This window comes from Priapulus caudatus, unplaced genomic scaffold (genome assembly GCF_000485595.1).
Source record: "Priapulus caudatus unplaced genomic scaffold, Priapulus_caudatus-5.0.1 Scaffold280, whole genome shotgun sequence".
Taxonomy (NCBI): Eukaryota; Metazoa; Priapulida; class Priapulimorpha; order Priapulimorphida; family Priapulidae; genus Priapulus; species Priapulus caudatus.
In genome coordinates this window covers 51,473-78,657 of record NW_014577341.1, presented here as the reverse complement: position 1 = coordinate 78,657, position 27,185 = coordinate 51,473, and the positions used below count along the sequence as shown (strand labels likewise).

The 27,185-nt window shown below is 39.7% G+C and overlaps 3 protein-coding genes and 1 long non-coding RNA gene across 4 annotated transcripts in view; 1 reads left to right on the top strand and 3 right to left on the bottom strand.

The window, feature by feature from the left end:
* Positions 1 to 1,717: 1,717 nt before the first annotated feature.
* On the bottom strand, positions 1,718 to 18,101 carry LOC106808484. Its single transcript, XR_001393781.1, has 3 exons — positions 17,960 to 18,101; positions 11,774 to 11,780; positions 1,718 to 1,729 (listed from the first exon to the last, which is right to left on the bottom strand). It is a non-coding gene; the product is annotated as an uncharacterized LOC106808484 (long non-coding RNA).
* LOC106808482 (60S ribosomal protein L44) lies at positions 5,128 to 9,665 on the bottom strand. The gene is made up of 5 exons (XM_014811217.1): positions 9,616 to 9,665; positions 9,067 to 9,178; positions 7,497 to 7,564; positions 5,636 to 5,752; positions 5,128 to 5,195 (listed from the first exon to the last, which is right to left on the bottom strand). Exons 1-5 carry the CDS (start codon positions 9,616 to 9,618, stop codon positions 5,175 to 5,177), a joined length of 321 nt encoding a protein of 106 aa, XP_014666703.1. The 5' UTR covers positions 9,619 to 9,665; the 3' UTR covers positions 5,128 to 5,174.
* LOC106808480 (actin-related protein 6-like) lies at positions 9,647 to 20,693 on the top strand. The gene is made up of 12 exons (XM_014811214.1): positions 9,647 to 9,786; positions 13,734 to 13,851; positions 14,062 to 14,130; positions 14,912 to 15,035; positions 15,141 to 15,276; positions 15,663 to 15,719; positions 15,982 to 16,080; positions 16,351 to 16,468; positions 16,869 to 16,992; positions 17,333 to 17,408; positions 19,525 to 19,587; positions 19,905 to 20,693. Exons 1-12 carry the CDS (start codon positions 9,716 to 9,718, stop codon positions 20,035 to 20,037), a joined length of 1,188 nt encoding a protein of 395 aa, XP_014666700.1. The 5' UTR covers positions 9,647 to 9,715; the 3' UTR covers positions 20,038 to 20,693.
* A 660-nt stretch (positions 20,694 to 21,353) lies between these two features.
* Positions 21,354 to 27,185, bottom strand: part of LOC106808481 — a 15,861-nt gene continuing 10,029 nt past the window's right edge. The window contains exons 4-7 of the mRNA XM_014811216.1: positions 23,334 to 23,444; positions 22,968 to 23,097; positions 22,297 to 22,405; positions 21,354 to 21,962 (exon numbers count right to left, since the gene is read on the bottom strand). Of these exons, the coding sequence (XP_014666702.1) occupies positions 21,814 to 21,962; positions 22,297 to 22,405; positions 22,968 to 23,097; positions 23,334 to 23,444 (499 nt within the window). The 3' untranslated portion in view covers positions 21,354 to 21,813. The remainder of the gene's footprint in view (positions 21,963 to 22,296; positions 22,406 to 22,967; positions 23,098 to 23,333; positions 23,445 to 27,185) is intronic.

Here is a 27,185-nt window from a genome sequence, read left to right as displayed (position 1 = left end):
TTGGTAGAAAGACTCATTCATCACATTTTGTTCGTAATAATAACAGTCAGTAATTAAAGTAATAAAAGGCAAGACAACGTAGCTAAGACATGTTAATAGAAGACTCGTTTATTTCTGCTACTTATAAAGCATGTTGATGTTATTCCTACACGCACGGGCAGGCATGACACATTCTACCTTCCTCCTCCCTTTCTTTGTACCAGCTCCTTCCCCTATGTGCCACCCTCCTCCCCTATGTGCCACCTCCTCCCCTATGTGCCACTTCCTCCCCTATGTGCCACCTCCTCCCCTATGTGCCACCTCCTCCCCTATGTGCCACCTCCTCCCCTATGTGCCACCTCCTCCCCTATGTGCCAAGCTCTTTCCCCATATGCTGCCACTTCCTCCCCTATGTGCCACTCCTCCCCTTATGTGCCACCTCCTCCCCTAATGTGCACCCCCTCCTCCCCTATTGTGCCACCTCCTCCCCTATGTGCCACTCCTCCCCTATTGTGCCACCTCCTCCCCTATGTGCCACTCCTCCTCCCCTATGTGCTTACCTCTTCCTATGGCCACCTTCCTCCCCTAAGTGCCACCTTTTCTCTCTCTTTTTCACCTCCCCTCTGGTGTCTCCTCCTTTCTTTTTACCCTCCATCCCTTCGCTGCCTATCTCTCCTCCCCTCTCTTCGTAATCCTCTCGCTGCCTCCTCCTCCTTCTCCGTACCACTTTCTTCCCTCCATGTCTCCTACCTCTTCGTACAACCTCCTCCCCTCCTTGTCTCCTCCTCTCTACCCCCTCCTCCCCTCCGTGTCCTCTCCTCTCCCTCTCTTCGTGCCTTCTCCTTCTCCTCTCTTCGTCGTAGCCACCTCTCCTCCCGTTCTCGTGCCTCCTCCTCCCTCTCCGTACCACTTCTCTTCCCTCCGCTTGCCTCCTCTCTCCCTCTCCGTGCCTCCCTCCTCTCCTTTTAGCCTTCCTCCCTTTGCTTCTTTCATCCTCTCGCGGAGCACGTCCTCCCCCTGTGCGCTCCTCCTACCTCTCCGTTTCCACTCCTTCCCTCCGTGCCTTTCTCCTCCTCCCTCTCCGTATACTCTTCTCCCTCACGTCCTTCTCTCTCTCCCTCTCCGTACCACTCCTCCTCCGCCTTGTTCCTCCCTCTTTCCGTACAACTCCATCCCTCCGTGCTTTCCTTCTACCTCTCTTGCTTTCTCCTCCTCCCTCTCCGTGCCTTCTCCTCCTTCTCCGCTTGCCTTCTCCTCCTCCCTCTCCGCACTACCTCCTCCCCTCGTGCTTCGTCCTCCTCCCTCTCCGTACCACCTCCTCCCTCCGTGTGTCCTCTCTCTCGTACAACCTCCATCCCTCCGCTGCCTTCTCCTCCTCCCTCTCCGTGTCCTCTCCTCCTCCCTCTTCCGTTGCCTTCTCCTCCTCCCTCTCCGTGCCTTCTCCTTCTGCCCTCTCCGTAGACCTCCATCTCTTCTCGTTACCACCTCCCCCTCTCCGTACCACCTTCTTTCTGCCGGCCTTCTTTCCTCCCTCTCCGTACCACCTCCTCCCCCCTGCTGCATGGCCTGCTGCCAGCTTTCTGCTGACTCCCTGCAGGAACAGTCTAGCGGAACACGCGCGTGCTTACCGGTCGGATGAATGCTCCATAGAAATAACCAAAGATGAAAAGTGGGCGGCGTCTATTTTATTCCTCCAATCACGGGGTACGGAGCAATTTCCTCTGCTTTAGACGCATGTTAGATGAACCATCTATATATGTAGTCCTACTAGAATACGTACCTATGAATAGCGCAGGCACGACTGCCACGCGTCTAAGCCATCCAATCAACAACGTTGGCCAACCTTTTTTAGACACGCCTTCGTAAAACGTACTCCACTATATAACGTGCCGACGGCAATTTTCATCCAGCTGCAGCAGATTTAGGGGGTATCACTCACTATTATACCAACCTACTCAGGCCATTCCAGTTTGATTACAAATTTACTTTTGAGCCCGCTGTTTGCAACTAATTAGTGCGTCATAACTGAACAGAGCTTATGACTAACGCGGTACCATTTCAGAATGGTCTGTTTCTACTGTGAAACGGAAAAGATTGTTTAACCACGGCAGCGAAAGGTTAAAAGCAAATGGCATATCAGTTTTTCGATGAATTTAGAAACGCGAACTTCAATGCTAAAATTAGAAAATTAATATATATATATCATATATATAATATATAATATATTAATATATTATTATTAACTTTGGCTTAATCGAACAAGTTATATGCTATCAAATTAAGAAGTCATTCGCGATCAGATTGAAATTTTTATCCTATTCTCTTATATCAACCAACTCTTGCTGTCGGTATCATATCTGTTGATTCGCGCTAGTATATCATATTCTATTACTGTCTTACAGATGCCTCAAAAACGTTGATGGAATAAAGAAACGAAGAGCCAAGGATTAACAGGTGTCTAACAGAATTGGAGTTTCCTTAATTCTTATGCTAGGAAGAACGAATGTGAGTTCATACCTACAATGATCGTCATTATATGCATTCAACTATTACTATTATGCGCAGCGAATACAAAACGGTATTTTTCCATGTCCCTCCGCTTCACCGGTCTCTCTCTGCCGCGCGCGCCTTTCTCTCTCTCTCTCTTTCTCTCTCTCCTCTCTCTCTCCTCTCTCTCTCTCTGCTCTCTCTCTCTCTTTCCTCTCTCTCTTCTGCGCGCTCGCTCTCTCTCTCTCTCTCTCTTCACTCTCTTCTCTCTCTCTTTCTCTCCCCTCTCTCTCTGTCTCTCTTCTCTCGACCTCTCTCTCTCTCTCTCTCTCCCATCTTCGCTCTCTTCTCACTCTCGCTCTCTCTCTCTCTCTCCTCTTCTCTCTCTCTTCATCCATATATATATATATATATTATATATATATATATATATATATATATTATATATATTACACGTAGCTAACGTGGTCATTAACATTCTAATATGGCGCCTTCTCGACTTTTGTGAAGACGGAATCGCCCGACGAAACTAGAGACAAGCTTTGACATCTTGAAATGGCGTCATGCAGATGCGATCTTCTGAAGCTACAGCAGCAGCGCAGCAAGAAGGCAGCAGCAGGAGTACATCGGCGACATGCAGGGAGCTGTACCGACGTGCTTCGTCGGCTCCCGTGCATGACGGAATTACAGCAGGCGGGTTCCTGGCCGCCGCCCACCGCCGGTGTTAAGCGAAGCACTGCCCGGCAACGCATATCTCGATATGTCAAGCCGAGAGGAATTACGCCGGCCCGACGATTGCGGTGTCGCGCTGGACGAAGGATTCTGGTTGATCAAATGGCGGCACTACTCGTGGGCGCGGATACTTTTGTGCGACGTTCCCCAGCAGCTGTATCGAACATACGAGCAAGCCGCGCGATGCGACGGCATTACGCGCAACTACTTAACGATATTAAATTGCCGTTGTTCCTATCACCCTCTCACACGCGATCTTTTCGCGAGTATCGAGCACTTAGTCTAGACATGCCCTAACGCCCTCGGTTTTCCCACCGACGTGCGCAATCGAAACGCATTCCCGAGTCTGCGATCCAGGCGCCATGTCAGCGGAACCTATAATGTGCGAAGCGGGGGCTGTGTGGCGGCCCTGTGTAAGATCGTGAAATTCCGGCTGGACTCAGGTGGCACATAGGGGAGGAGGTGGCACATAGGGGAAGGAGCTGGTACCGAAAGGGAGGAGGAAGGTAGAATGTGTATGCCTGCGTGCGTGTAGGATAAACATCCATGCTTTATAAGTAGCAGAAATAAACGAGTCTTCTATTAACAATGTCTTAGCTACGTTGTCTTGCCTTTTATTACTTTAATTACTGACTGTTATTATTACGAACAAAATGTGATGAATGAGTCTTTCTACCACACAAATTTAGTAAATTAGTGATAGCCAAGATGGTAAATATCGTCACATGACAAGTTTTGATAGTTTCTCTCAGAAAAAAATCTTCCCCCCCCCGAGGCATAAGTTCATATTATCACCACCATCTGATGATCGCATAACAAGCAAGTTACCAAGATGTCAATAGTTTGACACTAAAGATTTGGGGACGTGTTAAACCCAAGTTAACATAGATGTACACAAAGTTTGTGGACGACACTTATACTATAGAACTGTATATGTATTATATACACTATGTATATAATGCAAAATATAAGTAATTCTGTTTAATTTTTATGGTTAAATTTTGACTCATACATAGCCCATAGCAAGCAATTAATGTTAGGAACAGTAATATCAAATCGCCCAGGTTTTTTGGATTTTTAACTAGTTGAGAAACAATCTTATCAGGTAAGAATTTGAGGATATATTTAGTCCCGCTAGTTCTTACTTTTAATGTAAAAAATGACAATTTTTTTTACAAATTTTACCATAGAAAATTCGTGACGTAGTCCATGGTTCATACAGGACTGAAATTTTGTTCAAGGACATTTTATCAGAAATTCAAGGAGATTTTATCAGACATTTTATCGGAATTCATACACAAAACAAAACGTACCTGGATTAATTTAATAACCCCATTCTTAATCACTGCACGTCACCTCTAAAACTTACCTGGATCACATTAATAAACCCTTCTAAACACGGTCACTTCTACAACATACCTTGATTTACTGACTGATTTTAGTGACTTACTGTAATTTGTGATCATCATTTAACTGTCTATCGTGTCTATAGCTTTTTAAGCTCATTTAACGCAATTTTGATTGAGGTTTGCACATTATTGATGGTACAAAATTTCTTTTTATTACAGGCAATAATTCTTTCTAAAAATTCAAGGACATTTTCATGAAATTCAAGGACTTTTCAAGCACAAAATCAACATTTACTAAATTCAAGGACATTTTCATGAAATTCAAGGACTTTTCAAGCACAAAATCAACATTTACTAAATTCAAGTACTTTTCAAGGAGTCCCCTCAAATTCAAGGACTTTTCAAGGACTTGTGCGAACCATGTAGTCAATTTAATAATGACAAATAATTTGTCATTATTAACACCTGATATAAGTAGATGAATTCCAGATTTGTCATTTGGGTGGAACTAATGCAAATACTGACAACCACAGAAACTGTACTCTGTTCAATTAAATGAAAAATATCAAAAATAACAAAATGTTTTTAATTTTTTTTTAATTATTATGGCGAACTTTTATACAGAAATTAGAACTGGATCATCTGGCCCTGAAACAACAAAAACAATGCAATCAGAAAAATGCTTAAGCAATTGACTTGCACACAATAAAACATGGTAAATTTATCATCTGTCAGAAAGGCAATGGCAAATATCTCTAACAGTTCTGCTGTTACCGATAAAGTAATTAACTATTTTACGCTTTCACTAATGGAATAACTGGTGCAAGTCATATGATAACGTTAGACGGTCTGTTTTAAATCAATTAACTACAGCAGTACGAGACCTACTAATATTTAGCAAAAAAATCAACCAAATACATCAGGATGCACATAATGTATGAAGTCAGTTGGGTAAAAATATACATTGAAATAGAAATTGAAATAGAAATAGATGGGAACCGTGAATAATAAACGTTTTCCAAAACAATATCTGGTCTACATATCAATATATACGTATAATAATATGCAATATTAATTAAGTTTCTTACCTTCCTCTTCTTATCACCTCCCAGTTCGAAGTGCTTGCAACGCTTGAGGGCTATCTGCTTCCTGTATTTGCATTCCACACACTCCATTCTCAACACAATCTTCTTTGTGGTTTTAGCCTAAAAGAAAACCATTAACCAAAGTAAGATAATTTTACGTAGCAGACATCACACATTGTTGGTAGTGTATTTTTCATCAGTTCCTCTTTTAGTGCTGTACAATGGTAGTCATGTCATTGTATCTCACCAACAGGGGCGTAGATAGCGGGGGGGGGGTGATGCATCCCCCCCCTTAATGACGTGAAGGGATGCAGGAAAAAAAAGAAATTTATTTTTCGGGGGCTCTTTTTGGCATTTCGGGGGCTAAATCGTCCCGAGCCCCTGTGTATTTTTTTCACTGGGGGGATGGCGTGTACAATCACCCCCACCCCTACTTTCAGGAGGAAAATGGAGGATTCAAAATTTTCTGGGGGAGAACCCGCATACCCCCGCCTGTTTCTTAGCACCCTCCTCAAAAACCTGCATTGGCCACTGTCGAGCGTAACAAATTTAGCACCCCCACTTCAAAAATCATTCTGCGGTGCCTTATTAGCTAACAAAGATTATGATTATGAATATTTGTATGCATATCAAAGTCAAATTTGAGTTCATCTGACGGGGGCGTAGATAGCAGGGGGATGGGGGTATATCCCCCCACACTTTTTGAGGTGGTGGCTTTCATCCCCCCTACTTTCGGGAAGAAAATGGGGAAAAATTTAATATTTTACAGACAATAAATACTGGATATTTATCTACAAATCCGTCATCGCTATTCATACTCTCCTAATGTATTATTACAGAAATGGAACGTGACATATATCTACTGTAACATGGCTGTAACTCGTTCCAAGAATGACATTATTTTACTGAAACTAGACGGTTAATTTTGGATGCATTCCCCATATATGATTTTTTCCCCAAAATCCCCAGTCGAAAAAAATTGCCTAGAATTCACAAAATTGCACTTACAATATCAATTTTTCCCAATTCTCTCAAAACGGCTCTGCCCCTGCACCCTGCCAAGGGCCTTAGGGCGGGCCCCTGGACCCCACCCATTAAAAGGGCTTTGCGCCAAGGCACTCGCTTCATACACATTGCGATGGAAGTAACAGCGAAATCATCCCCCCACAACTGAGGACCTGTCTACGCCACTGCTCACCAATGTTACTGGCATATAGCAACAGCTTTCAGAATTAATTCACTTGCTGTTCACTACCATCAAGAGTACATAATAGGAGAAGAGTATGACCACGTTTTGCATAGTTTTCAACTTGTAAATATTCTATCAATATGCGAATAAATATATTCAAACTTTACCTTGTTTTCATCTATGATTCTCCCTTAATCATATGACACCACCAATTTACCTGAAAATCGTATGTGTTCTTCAAAAAAGTTCTTTGAATGCGACACGGTTTCGCACAGTTTTTACGAATGAACGCATGTTTTCGGCCAAAGTTTGATATGCGGCGGCAGCACCAGGTTGTAACCAAGATACAAGATAGAGACAATAGAAAACTAATCCCACAATAAACTTTGGCCGAAAACATGCGTCCATTTGTGAAAACTGTTTGAAACCGTGTCGTATTCAAAGAACTTTTTTGAAAAACACATACGATTTTCAGGTAAATTGGTGGTGTCATATGATGGGAGAATCATAGACGAAATATTCACATATTGATAGAATATTTACAAGTTGAAAACTATGCAAAACGCCGTTAAAACGGTGTCATACTCTTCTCCTATTATGTACTCTTGCTACCATCCACCTTTAAGCACTCACATATTCATTTCTTAAACGCAAGTTTATGATAACACCAAATACCTTTTTTCGGAACACGACTTTTGTCTGACCACCATAACCAGATTGTTTCCTGTCATATCGTCTTTTACCTGAAAAACCAGATAACCTTGTTTATCTGCCAATGAGCACGAATATCTCACAATAAAAAAGAATATAAATGAATTCCCCCCTCTTGATTACTTATAATCCAATAAAACTATGAAGTGTTTGGAAGACAGGGCTCAATTTTAACAGTCGTCCGGTCGTCTGTGACAACTGGATTTTCTCTCGGGCAACTACAAATTGCTTCCGTGGTTGTCCGGTGTCCAACCTCTATAAAATCAATAACCTGAGCTCTCTATACCAGTGTTGGCGGTACACGTACAGTATTCAGGTATTTGAAATCTGGTATCCCCCCGAAAGATCTGGTATCCCTTTTTTAGATAGTAATTTCAACAATGTTGGTATCCAAAACTTTGAAATAAGCAATAATGACGGTGCGCGCTTCTTCTCGTTCATTGCTCCTGGGCGATCGATCGCTCGCGGGCCACCAGTGAGCGCGCGTTCATTTTACATACGGCCAGGGTTGCACAATACGCTGCAAACGTACACGTCTAGACGCATTGTCTGGCTTGCTTCATACAATGTATAACATCACGTGTATGTACATGTATCGCGCGCACTCGCTCTACGCCCACTTGCTCATTTGTCATTTGTAATTCGCCAGCCAGTTACTATAGAGAACAGTGGCCTCGATAATGTACATGATTAGGCCTTTTGCTTTACAGCACTGAGCATCACGTGAGCAGAGCGCATGCAGCACATGTTTAAATAATATCTGGACAACCAACTCTTGAGGGACAACCATATGCTACTCTCTTGGTTGTTCTCCGGACAACCCAAAAAAAACCTTAAAATTGAGCACTGGAAGGCATTCGTATTTCATACACAGTGTGTCAGTTCTGCGTCTGTTCAGATAGCATGAGTGTGGGGCGCGTGAGTGTACATCACATGAGGAACATGTACTCAAGATTATAAATATTAATCTGCCTTTGCCCAAGATCTTATAGAGGTCAAGCAATGTGTGTACACTGTGCGCATTTTGTATACAGCTGACCCTGGATGTCGGAGCTGGCTGATCACTCGTTTGGTGCATAACCAAAGAATTGGCATGCATACCGTCTAAATATAACACAAAAAACTGGCACTTGGCTGGTGAAAATGACACGCTAAGCAGAGCTGAGAGGGTCTATGTACCCCAGGGTACTGCCAGAACGTACCCTGGTACTACCTAATATGACGGACCGTACCTCGCCTACTCTACTAACGAGTCTAGGGAGTCGCCTACGCCTTCTCCCTAACACTAACCCTAACCCAGGGTTCTCCCCAGGATGAAATTCAAACAGGGGGGGAGTTTTCCCAAACGGGGCGCGCGCGCCCCGTTTGCGCAACGTAGGGAGAACCCTGTAACCCTAACCATATCAAATAGTTACCAGGGTACGTTCCGGCAGTACCCTGGGGGACATAGACCCTATGAGCCTAAGCAGAATGACCATTGCCTACAGTTTGACTAATTAATTACACAGCAAACTAAGTGCCAGTCACAGCATACCTTGGGCATAAAGTGATGCCTTGCCAGTCTTGTACTGTGTCACCTTATGAACGGTGTGCTTTTTGCATTTCTTCCCTTTGCAAAAGGTACGCCTAGTCTTTGGAACGTTCACCTAGAACAGTTAAAAGGCAATTTTACTTTTTAGTGTGTCTATAAACGACAATGTCAAAATTAAATCACACTGACAAGTTGATGAAACGTTAAACGTTACGAACACATTTTGTAATCTAGATAGTTCCGATTAAAACGACTGTTACTTTACGTGTATATGTTGGTTAGGTTACACGTCATATCAAACCGTAATTTTCGAGGAAATGCCATTTTATTCCATACATACAATACTAAGTTACCGTACATGTAGAAACATAATAACAACATTATAGTTTTGCAATGAATATCCGGTAATCAGTGTAATGGTTTACAATATTTAGCAGATGTAATAACAGAGAATATATTTATCTTCGCTGATTCCAAATAGCAATACTTCACATTTTCTAGATATAGCGATTAAGCTCGATTTTTCGACTTCAACGAAACTTAAAATAGTACCATCTTGCTGTTCCTGACCGAAGAGAGGTCCGCACACAAAAATCGCTCACACCTGATTGGTTAAAATCGCACTGCACAGAGGGCATGCCAAAGCGTCAACATGGCTGCTGTTATTCTAGATAACGGTGCTTATACCGCTAAAGTGGGATTTTCAACCGATAACGAGTCAAGGTATCTTGATTTTTTATTAATTTGAGTCTAGAGCTAGCCAGGTATTAATGCAGTAACGTAAGTTGTAAAGCGTTGTTGTAGTACGCTGTACTTAACCTTGTTTCTAGGTTTAGTTTAGCTTTGTCCGAGCCGACGCAGACCCCAGCAAATGAGTAGACCTAATGGCACAGCACTTGGAGCGTTTCAATAAAATATAATGGGATTATGCTAAATAAATACGAAATCTATTCACTACAAACGCTGGCTGCCGCTGCACACTGACACGTTTTTTATAGGAAATTGTCGGCAATAATAGATGAAAGAGAGGGCTAGGCCTAGCTCCAAGAAACGGTATTGCTAGGGTTAGAATACCGAATGTATATTGACGTCAGTCACACAGCCTGGTTGGGTTAGGCTAGGCCCTAGTCTATAGAAACATTAAAGCCACACTATGCGCATCATAACGCTAATTTCTCCAGTACTAGACTAGCAAATACTTCGTGTCATGCTTATGGCAAAATAAACTATAGTTTCTCCCATTTCAGTGCTCGTTTTCTTAAAACCCACAAGAAAGAGGTGCAAAATCTGGTAATCTGGCGCCAACGCTAAATTGTTTGCCAAACAATTTCGCCAAGAATCGGTTAGGTGATGTCACATGTTTTTCTCTTTGCTACACCCGTACCGCTGTACCGCAGCACCGCTCCACGGTTGCTTGGCAGAGCAACGCGAAAGTGTCAACAACATCGGAGAATTTGAACAACATTGGAGGTATTTTCAAATGCCTTTTATAAGACAACGCGCAATGAAATGGGAGGAACTAGAGTTTATTTTGTCATAAGGTAGTGTGATTATGCATGACACGAAGTATTTGCTAGTCTAGTACTGGAGAAATTAGCGTTTGGATGCGCATGTGCAGCTTTAAGACTTTGGTAGTTTTACTTGAATAGATTTCGTATTTATTTAGCATTATATTTTATTGAAACGCTTCAAGTGCCTGTAAGTAATGGGGTCTGCGGCCTTGTCTATCTCAATCACGGAAAGTCCAGTTTGGAGGTGGCACTTATATTTATAAGTAATATATGCGCCCGATATATACAATCTTATTGCGTGGAACTTGCTTTAATCTGAGCTTGAATCATTTAGGCCTCTCTACGTGCATGCACGCTATGATGTCATGGTAGCGGCCACACCATAAGAATATATCAAGTTGTTTACCTAATGGTAAATATAAACATCCAAACAAAATGGTCTGTCTTCATTCACATTTGTCAACCAATGAAAATCACTTCCGGTTACTTCGGCTATTCCCGATGTTCAACAGGTAACATGGTAGTACATCGAAACACCAATTTGCTCAGATTTCAGAGTAAAGTCGAACTTCTTTTCCTTGGCAATATTGCCATAGAGTTGTTTTACCTTGTCAGCATCCATCGTGTACAGAGACGTCAGCATTAAGCTGACAGAGATGTCAGCCTTAATTATTTCTGAGTGAAACCTAAACTACCGGAAGTGAATTTCATTGGACGATCGAAAAATCCGTCCAAGATGGCCAAAAATATCGAAGTTACTCTTACTAGGATGAATTATTGCATGAAAACAAAGTTCTGAAACGGAGATAAAGTCTTCGGAAAGCGATATTGACAAACAGAAGGTCTGTACTTGATATTTTGGGTTGGATATACCCCCGTCACGCTCTCAGTGCTACTCGATTCACCAATCCAATGCCCACAACAAAAATTGCAAATTTTTTACAAGGGTGACTGCAGACGTTAAACCCGCACCCTCAGATTAGCAAAGCGGAGTTATAACGTCTGCGTGCGGACAAAGTTTAGCTCTACCTCTACTACTGCAGATAAGGTATATGTCCCTCTGACCTCTGTTTGACCTGGCTCGTTTAGCTATTTCTGACTAATATATATATATATAATATGTAATATATATATAGGGTTAGGGTTAGGGTTAGTCAGAAATAGCTAAACGAGCCAGGTCAATCAGAGGTCAGGGGGACATAGACCCTACGAGCTCTACTACTACTACTAGTACTAGTCTAAGTCTCAGTACAGTGTGTACAGTGTTACAGTGACAGTGTGACTGTCCGTACTGTCAGTGTCAATGCTTGTTAGTGGAGCCTCAAGTCCAAGAAACGGCCTGGCTATACATCGAAAGACTGTGTATTGACGATGTTATTCTCGCAGCCGAGTCGGGCTAAAGGTCAAGACACACTGCAGTGACAGCGACCGACCGTAACGACAAACGACAAAAGTACACTGCAGGGACAGCGACCGACGTTAGGTCCAAATTCACCCAGCACTCGCCACAGTGGTACACATCATCACATGAGCAAACGGCCAAAACTCCCGCTGCTACTTTTAAATTTAATAGGCTGCAAAAACTCTCTAGGTATAAGGATAAGATAATAAAGTAAAATATACGCAGCAAATTATCATGTACTGTACGTACAACGTACGTACTGTGTCATACAGTGACCGTTGCTTGATACAGCTTGACCGCTTTGGTTAGACTGGTTCGCGGCACCATTGTTTGTGACATGCGGCACGAGTTTAGCGCCAGAGACCAGTCTACGTCTTGGGGGCCGTTGTCAGAAACAAAATTAGTCGCAACATTAGTCTTACCATTAACTTCCACTCGTAAACCGTTGACAGAAACATCGTAAGGTTACGAGAACGAAAAATCGTCGCAAATATCCTCATAACATTACGAGAGCTCAGACCCTCTCGTAACTTTAATATAAAGTTGAAAATAACACATTTACACTACGAATTACAATTATAGTGATATTATATTTTATAATAATAAATAAAATGTGTGTTTTTCTTGAAAAACACGTCAAAATCATTAATTATTTACCGCTAATAAAACAAAACAATATACATTTACAAATGGCGTATGGCATTTGTTCTCTTGTTCTAAAGGTTTTCCACGCTTGCCACGATTCTCGCGTCTCGTGTTACAGTGTGAGAATTTGTCTTGTTGTGCAGAATTAATTCATGACCTCGTCGTTTTTCATCAAATATTATTTATATGTGGTTAGTCATCATAATATGCATAAATTACTGTGATGTACAATAAATGTGTATGAATTTGAATTTTGTGATTGATTCTCATCCAATCAGCAGCCTTGTGATGAAGTTCCTGTTATCGTAAGTTTTCTAATAGCTGCGATGTGTTTCTGTCAACGCTAGTCTCGCAACATTAGCATTAGTCGTAAGTGTTATCGTAGCATTAACTTTAGAATTAACTTTACGATGTTTCTGACAACGGGCCCCTGGCTAGCATTATTGGTTATTTATGACGTAATTGTAATGTCACGTGCCGATGGAAATGGCTGCGATTGGCTATTTGTAAAGTGTCGCGCGCGACTGTTGCTGGAAAATAGAAACGTTCCTAAATATTTTTGTCGTCGAGGTTGTCGCCGGTCGTCGTCGCGTCAGTGTGCAATGGCTCATAGGAAACAATAGTTTCAAATTTTCTGAACAGTTGTTTGTCATTACGGTCGGTCGCTGTCACTGCAGTGTGTCTTGGCCTTAAGCTCTCCCTAGCAGTAGCTGTACATAGTGCAATAATAGCATTGCCATTGGTTGCCACAGCGGCCCGCGGCCATGGTGTTGATAGCCAGGCCCATGCCAGGATCATGGCATGATGAGTCTGTGCTGAGGCAACAACAAGTGCTACTAGTAGTAGTACTGCGAGGCCATTGTGCCTTGTAATTTTTTATAATTTGATGCTACCGTTGAGTAATTATCAAGAGTGACAGATCGACGTAACCATATAGATGTAGATGTAGATGTACTCTACTACGATATAGTCAGTATATAACTTATAAGTCATATTATTTCACAGTTATGAAAGGATATAAACCCATCTTTCTGCCCCCCCTCCTTTGAGTCCCCACTTCCTCTGCCTCCTCACTGCTCACTGCTCAACTCTATTTTGTGTATTAATTCCAGAGTTGTTGCCAACTATAAAGCAAAAGCAAAAAATGAAAGGAAAAGGGCGTTCATAGCAAGCCAGCTGGATGACTGCAAAGATTATTCAGGACTTTACTACCTCCTGCCATTCCAGAAGGTATGATGTTAACATTGTTACACATAAATGGTTAATTATATAATATTATAATTATGAATAATGAAATAAGCTGCAGAAATTAATGCTGAAAAGTGTATATATATGTAGTAACAGTTTTGAGCTGCTCTATGCAGATATACAGCTGCACTACCATTGTCTATACTAATCCACATCTACGTTGGCCAGCTAATAAACAATTATCTTGTGCAGGGTTTCTTGGTGAACTGGGATGTGGAAAGAGAAGTATGGGATTTTATCTTTGGAAAAGACTTATTAAATGTAAGTAAACAAAATCACGGGTTCTTTTATGCGGGTGTTTACTGCACTGTAAAATATAGATACTAAAATTACGATAATCCTATAACATTTCCTGATTATAACATAGCGGACTGCAACATTGTAAAATATAGATCCTAAGAAATGACAATCATATAACATTTCCAATAAATAGAACTCAAATCAAATGTATACCTAAAAATATAATGTCTATGTGTTAAATGCAATGTTAAATAGATGAGTTTTGACTAGGCGTTTAAAAGATTCCAGCGACTTTTCACATCGAATATGACTAGGTAGCTTATTCCATAATTTTTTGGCAATACTAGTAATAATCATAACGTTACAATTGATGAAATTTTACTTTGCATGTGAGATAAACAAAAATTCAATATATATATATGATAAACAGAAATATCATGACATTTCATCAAAGATGGTATCAAGAAAAATAGATTGTGACCAAATTAAGTGTCTCAAATTTGTTTGATAACAAATTTTATGTGAAACCTCTTTACGTGAAAATTAAGAACCTCTTTAAGAACTTCTTCATGCTGATTTCTCACTATGTACCATATATATAAGAACCACTTCACCCTGAAACAGAAAATCACGGGTTCTTTTATGCGGGTGTTTACTGTGTTACAGTCCGCTGTTTTATAATCAGCCTTTGTAATGCGCACGTGAACATATTTGCATGTAACGTGCGCAATATAAATAAATAAATATTATATTAGTAGTTTTAATAACCAATGTATTAATGAAATGATTGTTGTACCTCTAGGTAAGTTTCAAAGATACAGGTATGGTCATCACAGAGCCATACTTCAACTTCGGGTCAATTCAAGAGACAATGAATGAAATCTTTTTTGAAGAGTACAATTTCAAGTCACTGCTCAGGACCAATGGTGTGTAGACTGGAGCCATAATTACTTCTCATGGGTGATATAATGTACATTATTATGAAAATTAATTTGTTAGATAATTGATATTTCAAACCATTAATCTTTCAGCCGGAACATTGAGTGCCTTTAAAAATCGACAAGAAGATTTAAAGCGACTTTGTTGTCTTGTGGTTGACTCTGGCTATTCTTTTACACATGTGGCACCTTACTGTGGTGGCAAAAAGATTGTCAAAGCTGTATATAGGTAGGTGAAATAGTAATTGTACTGTATGTGAAAACATCTGTCATGGTATTTAGAGACCAGAGTCATATGTTGCTATGTTTTCGGGGTATAACTGTCAATCTGTCGCATTGTAGTTTGTAACTTATATGGAGTTATAACAAGGTGTATATCTACCTAGAATGGTTTTAAAAACTATGGGAATAGATGGCAAATCCTAGTATATAAAGTTGCAGAGCAATAAATATGCTGGTAGCAATATATTCAGTACAGATTCATTGTACAATGTTTCCTTTGCTTTTGCCACTGCTAAAACCACCAACAACAACACCAGCACCAACTTGTTCACTACATAACTATCAGTACAATAATATATATATATGATCTAATAACAATATTATTATATGCAGAATTGAGGTTGGCGGCAAGATGCTGACAAATCATCTGAAAGAAATGATCTCTTATCGGTAATCCATAATTAAAGAATATTTGTATATTAATTATATTTACTTAATTATTGGTCTTAATTTACATGTAATTACGTAGATTATTTTAACAATATATAGGAGTCAAACTGAAATGTAATCATTTAGTTCATTTACTATCAATAATAAATACTTGAATGGTCCTACCTGTTTTCCTTATAATTTTTATTATATTATTTAATCAAATATCCCGTTTTTCAGTTGTGAAGTTACATGTATATCCCATATCATTCACTTCTTTCAGACAACTACATGTGATGGATGAAACATATGTGATGAATCAGGTGAAAGAAGATGTATGCTATGCCAGTCTAGAGCTCTATAAGGACATGGAAATTGCTAGGTAGTACTTTTGATGTGCGTGTACATTGGTGAAAAGTACGTGACAGTAATAAAAAAACACTTTAGACCAAGTATATCAAAAATTGCTTAAACAAAAGCTTGAAATAATTAAAGATATCACAACTCGCATTCTTTATTATGTGACTTAATGAAAATGTGGCAATGCATGTGAATATTCATGTATACAGCTAAAATTATTCATGGTCTGTGCAACATCTAGTAAACATTATCTCACAAAATGGAATATAACCAATTGTATTTGGGGTATTAGGAAGAAAGGCAAGGCAAACACGAATATGAGAGACTACGTGCTACCAGACTATGCCCACATAAAGAGAGGCTATACAAAACCAGCAGACGATGAGAGCAAAATGGAAGGTCATGAGCAGGTGGGTAAACTCTCATACCATGTTAGGATACTAGTATTGTTGTATGGTAATGCTGTATTAATTGGCAATAATACATCATTACTGTCTTTTAAGTACATCATCTGCACACTAAATTTTGGTTCCTTGCCAATTAATGAAATCAAAGTAGCTAGCGGCTGGTGATCTATTGTTGTGTGTATTTACCTTTATTATTGCTAGTTCTATGGTTTAAAGACAAGTTGTCCTGACTCTCGCTCTGGTTTCTTTGTAAAAGTGACAGGAAATTATCTCACCAGTAGGTGGCGCAACATGCCAATTAGCAAGTGCAAAAGAGAACACCCTAGCTTGAATATTGAACTATTCTTTAGGAGCAAAGTAATTATCAACTCCATACGGTAATTTTTTTTAAATGTTTTCATAGATACTAAGAATGAATAATGAGAGATTTACCATTCCGGAGATTCTGTTTCACCCATCAGACATTGGTATCCACCAGATGGGTATTCCTGAACTGATTGTGCAATCTATACAGCAATGCCCTGAAGGTATTATTGTTGTTACATTATTATTGTCAATTAAATTGTTTCTAATAAAAAGTGGGTGGTGCTAACTATAAACTAGCAACAATGCCTAGAATGTAATATTATATGTAGAAAATGTGCGTATATAAAAGTTACCTGTAATTAATAGAACGTTTTGAGGAGATTACCAGTACGTCAATACATCATCTGTAATGTAGCTTTGGCGTAATCCTGATTTCCTGTATTATCCACAATAAGAACGATAGACATCATTTGTGTATTATTTAACCATAGAGCAGGTTGTGTTTTAATATTTTATCATGTTAGTCATCCTTACCTAAAATCACATTGCTTAAAATTTCAGAGATGCAACCACACTTGTATATGAATATAGTTCTGACTGGAGGCAACATGCTTTTCCCTGGTATACAGGAAAGAGTGTGAGTATACATAGTTATATAACACAAGTGTTTTATACTAGACTCTAGGATTTTACTGCATACAACTGTACTTACTGTATAACAAATCGTCTATACCCACACGTACTTGTTACCAGATACCTAACACCCGCGACCGTGCTGCCACCCTGAAAAAGTTGCGCATTTCCCAATATATTTTGCACGTTACAGACCGAGGGCTAATCACAAAGGTGCAATTATATTTATACCTAAATGCTATTTAACCGAACGATGTTCATTTTAGGACAAATTTATCCATAATATAACTGAAACTATATGTCGTTTATAAGATATTACAATCCTTTTGCTTTTAAATTAATAAATAAGAAACACCCTCGGTCTGTAGCCCTTGGCTGAAGTGATTTTGCGCAACTTTTCAGATCGTGTGCTTTGAGTGGCGCCACCGTCGTTGTAATCAAACTGTAGTCGTTAGTTTTAAAACATTAAAAAAAATATTTCTAATGGTGATTGAACCATGAAACTTTTTATGTAGCGTAATTTTAACCTAAATTAACTGAAAATAACCCTAGAACATTGGTTCCCAACCTTTTAGACTCCCCGTACCCCTAATTTGTTTACGCTATCTCCTGGTACCCCTTCGCCCACCATAAGCAAAATGAAGAACCAACACTGATGTATTGTCATGAATATTTTGACATCATGTTTATGTTTTATTAATGCAGTCGCACGGCGTATTTTTCCAATCAAGCCGATGTCGATAGAGATGCCTGAATCACCCGCTGATTATTATATAGCACTACTTTTTTTAAATTGGCTAAGAGGCTTCCCAGGTACCCCCTGTGCCACCACCACCTGGCCCTGTGCCTGTGGGTACCAGGGCCCTAGAACCTAGAGTAAAGGATCCCTTTAATAAATTTGTGTCAAATCATTAGTTATAATTGGGATAGTTGTCGTTAGGGAGTTGTGATACTAAAATTTAAATACACTGCCTAGTTTTTAGCTCACCTGACGTATTCAGATGCAGCTTGTAGAATCGCATGATTGTCCGTCCGTCCATGCGTCCGGCCGTGCGTCCGTCAACAGTTGGGCACAAATCTTAACCGCTCGACGTACGGTCACAATATTCGGGACGTCGGGGGGATCATGAAAAGGACTCGGGATGACAAATTTGGGGGTCAATGGTCAAAGGTCAAGATGTGAAAACGGAGGGGGAATATTTCCCCCTTAACTTAAGGTATAGGAGGAAATACGGAATTGCGGCACAAATCTTAACGGCTCGACCTATGCTCTTAATATTCGGTGTATAGGGTGATAGTATGGGTGGCAGGTAACCCATCACCAGTGCGAAATTGGAGGTCACAGGTCAAAGGACAGTGGGGGAAAGGTCAGATATCAGACATTTTCTGAGGACATGGCCTAATGACAGAGTGAAAAACTTGTTTGTTCAGCGCTGACTCTACTAGCCATTTTTATCACTTTATTGAAAGGACCATGAAATGTGCTTTCCACTGACGTGCGAAGAGTAAGTGTCTGATAACCTTTTGACCCTCAAGAGGAGGGTTAAACATAGATTCCTGAACTGCCTGAATGATGTCAGCATTCTCATATTCATGGCACATCCATAATCTAGAAAGCCAGTCAGCCTGGATAGCCCAACGGGTACAGCACAGGATTACGGCTCAAAGGTCCTTGGATCGAATCCCATCAGATTTTTTATTATTTACTTGTTTTTGTGTATTTTTCTATCTTTATCCATTTAACTATTTTTTTCCAATTAACGCAAATATTTACATTATTTATTTACGACAATTTAATAACAAATAATTTTTACAACAATAATTTATTATTATTTTTTAATAGGGTTAGGGTTAGGGTCACAATGCACCATAAAACAGGAGTTTCATGCACGCGATTTGTATCAACCAATAGGATTTGGGAGGTATGCAGAATGCAGAAGGTTGCTGAAATGATGTGTACGCAACTGCGTATCTGCATATCTGCGCCTAACATAGGTGTCACTACGCATGACTTAAATGTTACGTTTATAACCGTAGCAACAGACCTCAGATGAGCCCAGACACTCTGCAGCTTTTGTTAATTTTATTAGTGAATGATAATTAGTGCTATTTCGCTTCAGGTATAAGGAAGTAAGAGCACTTGCTCCGGATTACTACAAAGTAAATGTGCACTGTCCTGAAAAGTAAGTTACACACAGGTTTTTTGTATTCTCCAAAAGAATATTAATTGGTTTATTACCAATTAATGGAAAAAATGTAAAAAAAAATTAAAAGCAGTAGGATAGATCACGAAGTAATACATGAAATGCATTAGAGATTTTACGCATTAACTGTAACATTTATAACTCTGTATTACAGCTATGAACTGAATGGTTTAGGTAACAGCCTTGGTTAACAAGTATATAAAAGACTTGGAGCTTTAAGGTGAACCTACTGTTCCCTAACGACCAGTGAGCGAGTCGCAATAATTAATATTAATTATTACACACACATTTTTCAGTGCCATTACGTACGCATGGACGGGTGGCAAGGCACTGGTCGGAGAGCAAAACACTTTCAAAAAGATGTCTGTCACCAGGGAACAGTATGAGGAGCATGGTCAAAACATTTGTATCGAAACGTTTGACGTGTAACGCGATGTAGCAAGCTGGCATAGTCTACTATTAGTAGTTGTCCAGTCGTATGCAGCAAGAGGAAGGATGGGTTTCGTTCCTGCGATGTGAAACAACCCGTTGGATGTCATCTCATGTGTCTATTGGAGATCTCCAAGTTCTCACTAAGGGTGAAGGGCAGAAGGCTGACAACTGCTCTAACTACGTGTGCCTTCTGGTTTTCTGAGTGAACACAGAAGTCTCGAGAAAAACGTCCTTGCTGCCATTATGCATGTCGTTTTTGTTTGTGCCGTCATCCGGTGCGTTTTCCTGCATCAAATCGCATTGCTCAATGTGTGTATCATGTTTACACATGCCAAGTACTCAGTAAGTGAAACAACTAAGTATAGGATCTGCTGCAATGCATAAATGACTAGATAATCATATATGACCAATTGTTATGTTACCCATTGTATATATTGTATGCTTTCGGTCTTTCCAATGTGACTGTACCCAACGTTTTTACAACTGTCTCATTTACAGCAGATTGTATATTCAAAGTAGGTATATATAATGTATATAAATAGATGAATACTTTTAATACTTATGTACTCTTACATGTACTCTCTTGTGGTTTTGAATAATAGGGTCTCTAGTGATTACGTAAATAAATAGGTCGGTCCAGCCACAGCATTACACATTTATTCTTGTGGACATTGAATGGACATTCGTCTTTATCACACTCCTCTGGTGGAAACAGCTTCTATGACAAAAGTAAAGCCAAACAAATGAGTGCCTCCTCCCCAATACCAAATTGGTTTCCTAATATTTTTGTTCCCATGCATAGGATGTTTAAGAGGAAAAGATACATTCCAAAGCCCAGAAAGAACTAGCGATTGCTCACCAGATAGAAAATAAATTTTCATGTTCACTTGTGTAAGAATCCATTTATTTAGTCGCATTCACATATCTTAGTCCTAACCGCACTGCAGCACAAGAAGTGAAAGGTGTTACATGTGTGTCTAAGTAGTTAACTTGTTTATTTGGTGGTCGACCAAAATCTATACATGTCTTTAAACCTTGTGACCAATAAGTCATTTTGTGGGTAAAATAAGGCTTTTTCTACAATTATACATAACATCAAGAGCATATAAAGAAAGAGAGTGTACAACGGTAAAATGCTGAAACCATGTTGCAGTATTAGTCGAATTAATAAACTTTCCCCGTTTTATTTTGACGTTATATCTCAGCGTAGGAGCATCGTAGGGACAAGCGGTTTATTTTATATGAACAAGGTAGGACAGCTAATCAATAATACTGCAAAGAATTGTCAAAATAACACGGGGAAAGTTTACTAATTCGACTAATACTGCAACATGGTTTCAGCATTTTACCGTTGTACGCTCTCCTTCTTTATATGCTCTTGATAACATGAACAGTGTGTACAGTATACCTGAGAACTCCTAATACCACTATATTTGAATAAATACACACGTACTAATTTATGAAACATTGAAATTCATTGGTCTGACTTATTTAAAATTATATTACTTTACAGAAACCATATAACCAAAGATATTAATGTATAGTTATTATTGAATATTGTCTACCTTGATTAATAGTTTATTTCCCATTAAAACCTAGACCATCAATCGATCACAAAGTGTAAAGCCAGACCTGAAGGAAATTATTAAAAACTTTCTATTTTCATATACATCACAACAGATCTCTAGATGTCCTAAATTGCATCCTCATGATTTTAGATAGAGATGGTTTCAACAAACAAACGACAGATGTGTTACTTTATGCCACCCGTCGTCAATCAACTAGAAAATCGACGACCTCTGCGAGTTCTCGATCTTTCGCCTGCGCGTGAGCCCACCTTGCCTCAGCTACTTCCGGTGTTGCTCGCCACTTATTGTGGTAGATGCGCTTCTTGCAGTCAGCATTTGGACATTGCTTCCCTCCTAAAGTATCAAATCCAAAGCAGCACTAAGCATCGTGGTTGTTGTGTTGGTTCCCACAGTGATGGTTCACTCAGACAAATGACAGCGTATCGGTCAGCATCTACTATCTTGGCGTCCTGAGGTCTCCGTTTCTTCCCTGATGCATTCAACCTCCCACTCTATCTGTCTCTAACATTTATCATCTCACCCTTATTCCAGTCACCTTGCCCCCCCACACACACACACGTCTATACTCATACTTTTTTCTGCAATCATTTTTTCCACCTCCTGCAATCACCACCCACTTACGTATCATTCCACCCAGCAACACTCCCTCACACTTTACATGATTTACCTTGAAATGGAGGAATTTTCATATAGGCATCCATACATCCATAGTGAAAGAGATGTCCACAGTAAACTTTCTCGGCATAGTTGTATTCGAGTTCCCCTTTCTCTACGTTCTGCAACAAATTGGTGTAACATCAAACAAATGATGTTTCAAACCATTTTTCTATTGGACCTACTACCAGATAGATGGTCTCGCTGATTTTCAAGAACACCTGACGTAACGATTCAACACCATATCCAGCAGAACTTCGAAGCATTTTCCTCATCAAACCAAACAAGAAAGCTTCAGAAGTCAGAATACCCTGTTAGCTTTTACTAAAAGTGAATACAATAATAACAGGGTGGCAGCTGCTGGCAGTGCGGCTAGCGGTGTTATTACACACGAACACTTCTTAATTTCTAGTCATAACACAATAAATCTATATTCCTGTGGCTGCCAAACTCTGCTCACTATCAGCTCGTATCTCTATAACTGGCTACAGGCCTAATAGGCAAATTCTTTCCCTTCATTCGTTCATTCTTATTCTAGTCTATAGCAATGTCACGGCATTTGTGATGATGTAGGTAATTTGAGCTCAACAGAATAGACACATCAAAAATGATACAAAGGCAGCATATGCCATGGAGTAAGTACTAAATTATTAAAACCACCTAATCGATCAATCTCACCCATACCTTTGGATCATCTGGAAAGCAGGCTTTTTTGCAGAGAGCACAAACTTGCGTGGCACAATATTTGACACAATCATTGATGAGATACTTGGTAACAGGAAGCAGAGACTTCTGAGGCACAAAAGGAGGGTCCCTGCAAAGCACCATCAACATTATCTAAGAACCATTTCAGTGCCTGACTACCATCACTCTATTTCAAGATCTTGAAATTACATGCATTTTATATTGCAATACACCAATCTATAAGTACTACTGATCATGCATGAAGAACAAGTGTATTTGTAGCTTCGCTTCAGGTTTGCAATTTTACTTTTTTAAATAGTATACGGACTAGTTCAATAGATTTAAAAAGCAATAATCCAAACTTACTTCGGCCTTTTCTTGATTGGAGGTTCCACACAGCGTCGGGCAATCTCAATAGCATTTCCCATAAATATCCTATTGAACAGCTTTGGAAAGTTTGAGCCTCTTAATTCCACCCTATAGATTTCAAACATATATGATCTTACATGTCATATTACATCTGCACCAAGTTTACTCATTTACAGATATTCATAAGGTGACAATACAATTAAGCATCTATTTTATTAGCTCATCTGACATAGTCAGATGCAGCTTGTAGAATCGCATGATTGTCCGTCCGTCCGTCCGTCTGTCAACAGTTGGGCACAAATCTTAACCGCTCGACGTACGGTTGACGATCCCCCCCAATGTGCCGAATATCGTAAAAACGAGTTGGGATGTCGAAGCTGGGGGTCAAAGGTCAAAGGTCAAGAGGTGTAAAAGAAGGGGGAACATTCACTCCTTAACTTAAGGTATAGGGAGGAAATGCAGAATTGCGGCACAAATCTAAACGGCTCAACCTAGGCCACAACCATACACAACCTGCCCACCCTCAAAATACATAGTTCCCGCGCTGACTGGCTGAGTAAGTTGTCGCCGAGCATTGCGTAATGGCTGATGCATATAGCCCAGCGGCAACCGTACACGGGCTATAGTTACTAGACGGCTAAACAAATCAACTAAGATACAATAATTAAGCGCCAACAAGAGTAGGGTTTACAACGCGCAGCCTATTACTTTTCTTTGGAGGAGCCCCTGAGTGATTGCATCTGCAGGGCGGTTTTAATGATGCGTTTTGCGAGACTACAACTTGCCAAAACTGGTTTATTCTAACACGAACCTTTCCTGCTATCCTCGGACTTACTATGTTATGCAGCAATATCTTGTATTAAACTAATTATAACCTGTTACAAAATTTCGAAGTGAACGAGCGCGATATTTCGAGCGGCCATTTCTGTTGACCTGTAAGCGTTCAGAATTCGCAAATGCGCATAGCGTTCATAGTTGCAAGAATAGCCTATAACCTGCTAGCAAGAAATAGGCTTGTGTTGTAACCCTGCTCTGTATTGGGTTACATTATTGTATCTAACAAATCACAATCAGTACATACATGATACAAATTGCATGTACGATACAATAATCATACTAATTGTAACCCAGCATAGGAGTGGCACTCTGTTGGTTACATTTATTGTAATCTAAGCATTCTAAGCATAGTATTGAGGCTCATGATAACAACCATCGTATCGAAGCCTAACAAATATCCTATCTACGTCAGCTTAAAGGGATCGTTTACTCTAGGTTCTAGGGTTATTTTCAGTTAATTTAGGTTGAAAATTACGCTACATAAAAAGATTTTCATGGTTCAGATCACACATTAGAAATGATTTTTTTAAAATGTTTTTAAAAGCTAAACGACTACAGTTTTGATTACAACGACGTGGCCGCGCACACTCAAATCAGCGATCTGAATAGTTGCCGCAAAATCCTTTCAGCAAGGACGTACAGACCTGAGGGTTTTCTTATGTTATTTGAATTTAAAAGGAAAAGGATTGTAAGTAATCTTATAAAACGACATATAGTTTCAGTATATAATATGGATAAATTTGCCCTAAAATGGAATATCGTTCGGATTAAATAGCATTTAGTATAAATATAATTGCATCTTTGTGATCTAGCCCTCGGTCTAGTAAACGTGCCAAAATCATTGTAAAAAATACGCAACCTTTTTCGGGGTGGGCAGGCATGTCGCGGGTGTCATGGCGCGCAGTTCAAATTTCGTGAGCGTTGATGTTTAATTAATTATAACAATTAAATTAGGTTCTGGTAACAAATACGTTGAGGTATAGACGATGTTGTTTACAGTAAGTACAAGTTGTATGCAGTAAAATCCTAGAGTCTACGATCCCTCTAAGGCAAGATTAAGATTCAAGAAGCGTAGTAATTAATATACTATATACTAGTATTGCATGCTTATCAACAGTTATCATACATATCTTTGGTAAGATTTACCACTTGTATCGATACGATAACAGTTACAGACATGCCTTAATGTTGAACGTTTGAGAAGCTTATAGCTTATAGAGTTTTAATGCTATAGCTTATAGCTATATACCTTGATTTACTTTTGAGATATAGTGTTGTATCTACTCAATCGATATCAAATGAAAGGTTGGAAATTTGTCACCATTTTGGTTGTCCTGTGATTCAGTATCCTGTCTATATTTATTTTCATCATTCATGTGATTTCATTTACATCCACATAATAGCATGTAAAAATTTCATTGTGTGGATACGGATTGTCCAATTTGAAAACCAATGTTATCTGAAATAAGTCTACAATTAGCCATGATATACAGATTGCTCATTTGACAACTCAAATGTTGATTAACAATATTAATTTTACTCCATAGGCCGCAAAATGTTGGGCCTTTCAATCTTGGGTTTAACCCTATAGTCTCAAGTCCAAAAATTTTCTAGCTTTACAATATCAGAAATTCCGCTTTCTCGCGCTTTGTAAATTTGGCAAGCTACTTTTCAAAAAAACTTTAAGGGCATACTATTAACTATTTACTTGCCTCATTGTAGGCGGGCACCTGGCTCGCGAATGTCCGCATTGAATACTGTGTCGGCATTTTTAGAGGCGGGCCGCGGCAGAGGCTTGTGCGGACATGACATAAGTTTCTGTTCTGTTTCGGTTTGTAGTACGTTGGCAGTATGCCAAAATTGACATCGAGAGCGAACGGAACGGGAAGAGGGCTAATTATTTTAGAAATTGATGTGGCTGAGCTTAGACGGTAAATGTTTATTCAAGTGTGAAAATTTGAACTGGCATTGCAGTAGCGCGAATTGTCATAGAATTTTTCCGGATCAGGTGATGCAATCGGATTGTATGATGCAGATGGAAGATCGATTATAGGCGCTATCTACAATGGCGTTATTATGGTGAAATATTTAATATCGTGAGTTTATTATTCTTTATTAAGATGAATTTAAAGCTGATTTTTCCTTCTTATTCTTTTTTTTCAGAAGTTTTATTTAATTAAATTTCGTTTTTTTGTCAATTTTTATTGGAGGTTTTTTTTCCTTTTTTCCTGGCAAAACTGGCGTTTTCCGGCGATTACACGTGCACATTCGCGCGATTCTTGCGGATATTCCGCAACGTGGAGGACTTTGGACTTTTTACCGATAGTTCTATGAATTTGAATTCTATTGAGTGGCAGAGCTACCCAACCTTCGCATTTTGGCGGAGAAATGTTTTGCTTTCTTTATTCATTTCGCGCCCACGTTTTTCCCCTTCTTATTTTGCGCGGCAAACAGGCAAATTTCCGTGGATAGCATTTATTTAACAAGACACATAGCACACTACAGTAAAAATTAAGAAGTTGGTATAACGGATCAGAAAGTGCTCCTACAAGCCGTAATGTTTATTTGCTTGTTTTAAGGCATACAGAGGACTTTGATTTTTTAATACTTAAAAAAAATGCAAAAAAACTCAAGAGCTCGCGGGGCTTTGCCCACTGACCGCCACCCATTAGTTCTTGCGCTACGCGATCGACGAACATTGTTGCCGCCCAACATCTTTTCCTTTGGCCCTCAGCTTGCCCCCCCCCCGAGCTTTTAACAAATCCTGGTGCCGCCACTGCGCCTGACTTGTCTTGTTGTCATTCTAGAAAGTTGTGTATATCAAAAAATGCTGAGCCTTGTCCATCAGCGCAGAGATTGTTAAACAGTATGTAAACGTTTTAGTATCCAACATTCCTTGAAAATGGACAAGGCCAATTATGCGCTAATATTCAATATAAACATATATAAAATATTAGTTGCTCAATCTGTAAGAAAACATTATTTTTAATTTCAGCTGATGATATGCAATTT

Excerpts from the sequence above, each read along its gene's own strand:
- LOC106808482 (XM_014811217.1), bottom strand. Across the intron at positions 7,565-9,066 it reads GGCATCACTTTATGCCCAAG|GTAAAAGACGATATGACAGG; the intron begins GTATGCTGTGAC and ends CTGGTTTTTCAG. Across the intron at positions 5,753-7,496 it reads AAGTCGTGTTCCGAAAAAAG|GCTAAAACCACAAAGAAGAT; the intron begins GTATTTGGTGTT and ends GTTTTCTTTTAG.
- LOC106808480 (XM_014811214.1), top strand. The coding sequence starts at position 9,716 with ATGGCTGCTGTTATTCTAGATAACGGTGCTTATACCGCTAAAGTGGGA. Across the intron at positions 9,787-13,733 it reads TCAACCGATAACGAGTCAAG|AGTTGTTGCCAACTATAAAG; the intron begins GTATCTTGATTT and ends TATTAATTCCAG. Across the intron at positions 15,720-15,981 it reads AAAGAAATGATCTCTTATCG|ACAACTACATGTGATGGATG; the intron begins GTAATCCATAAT and ends CACTTCTTTCAG.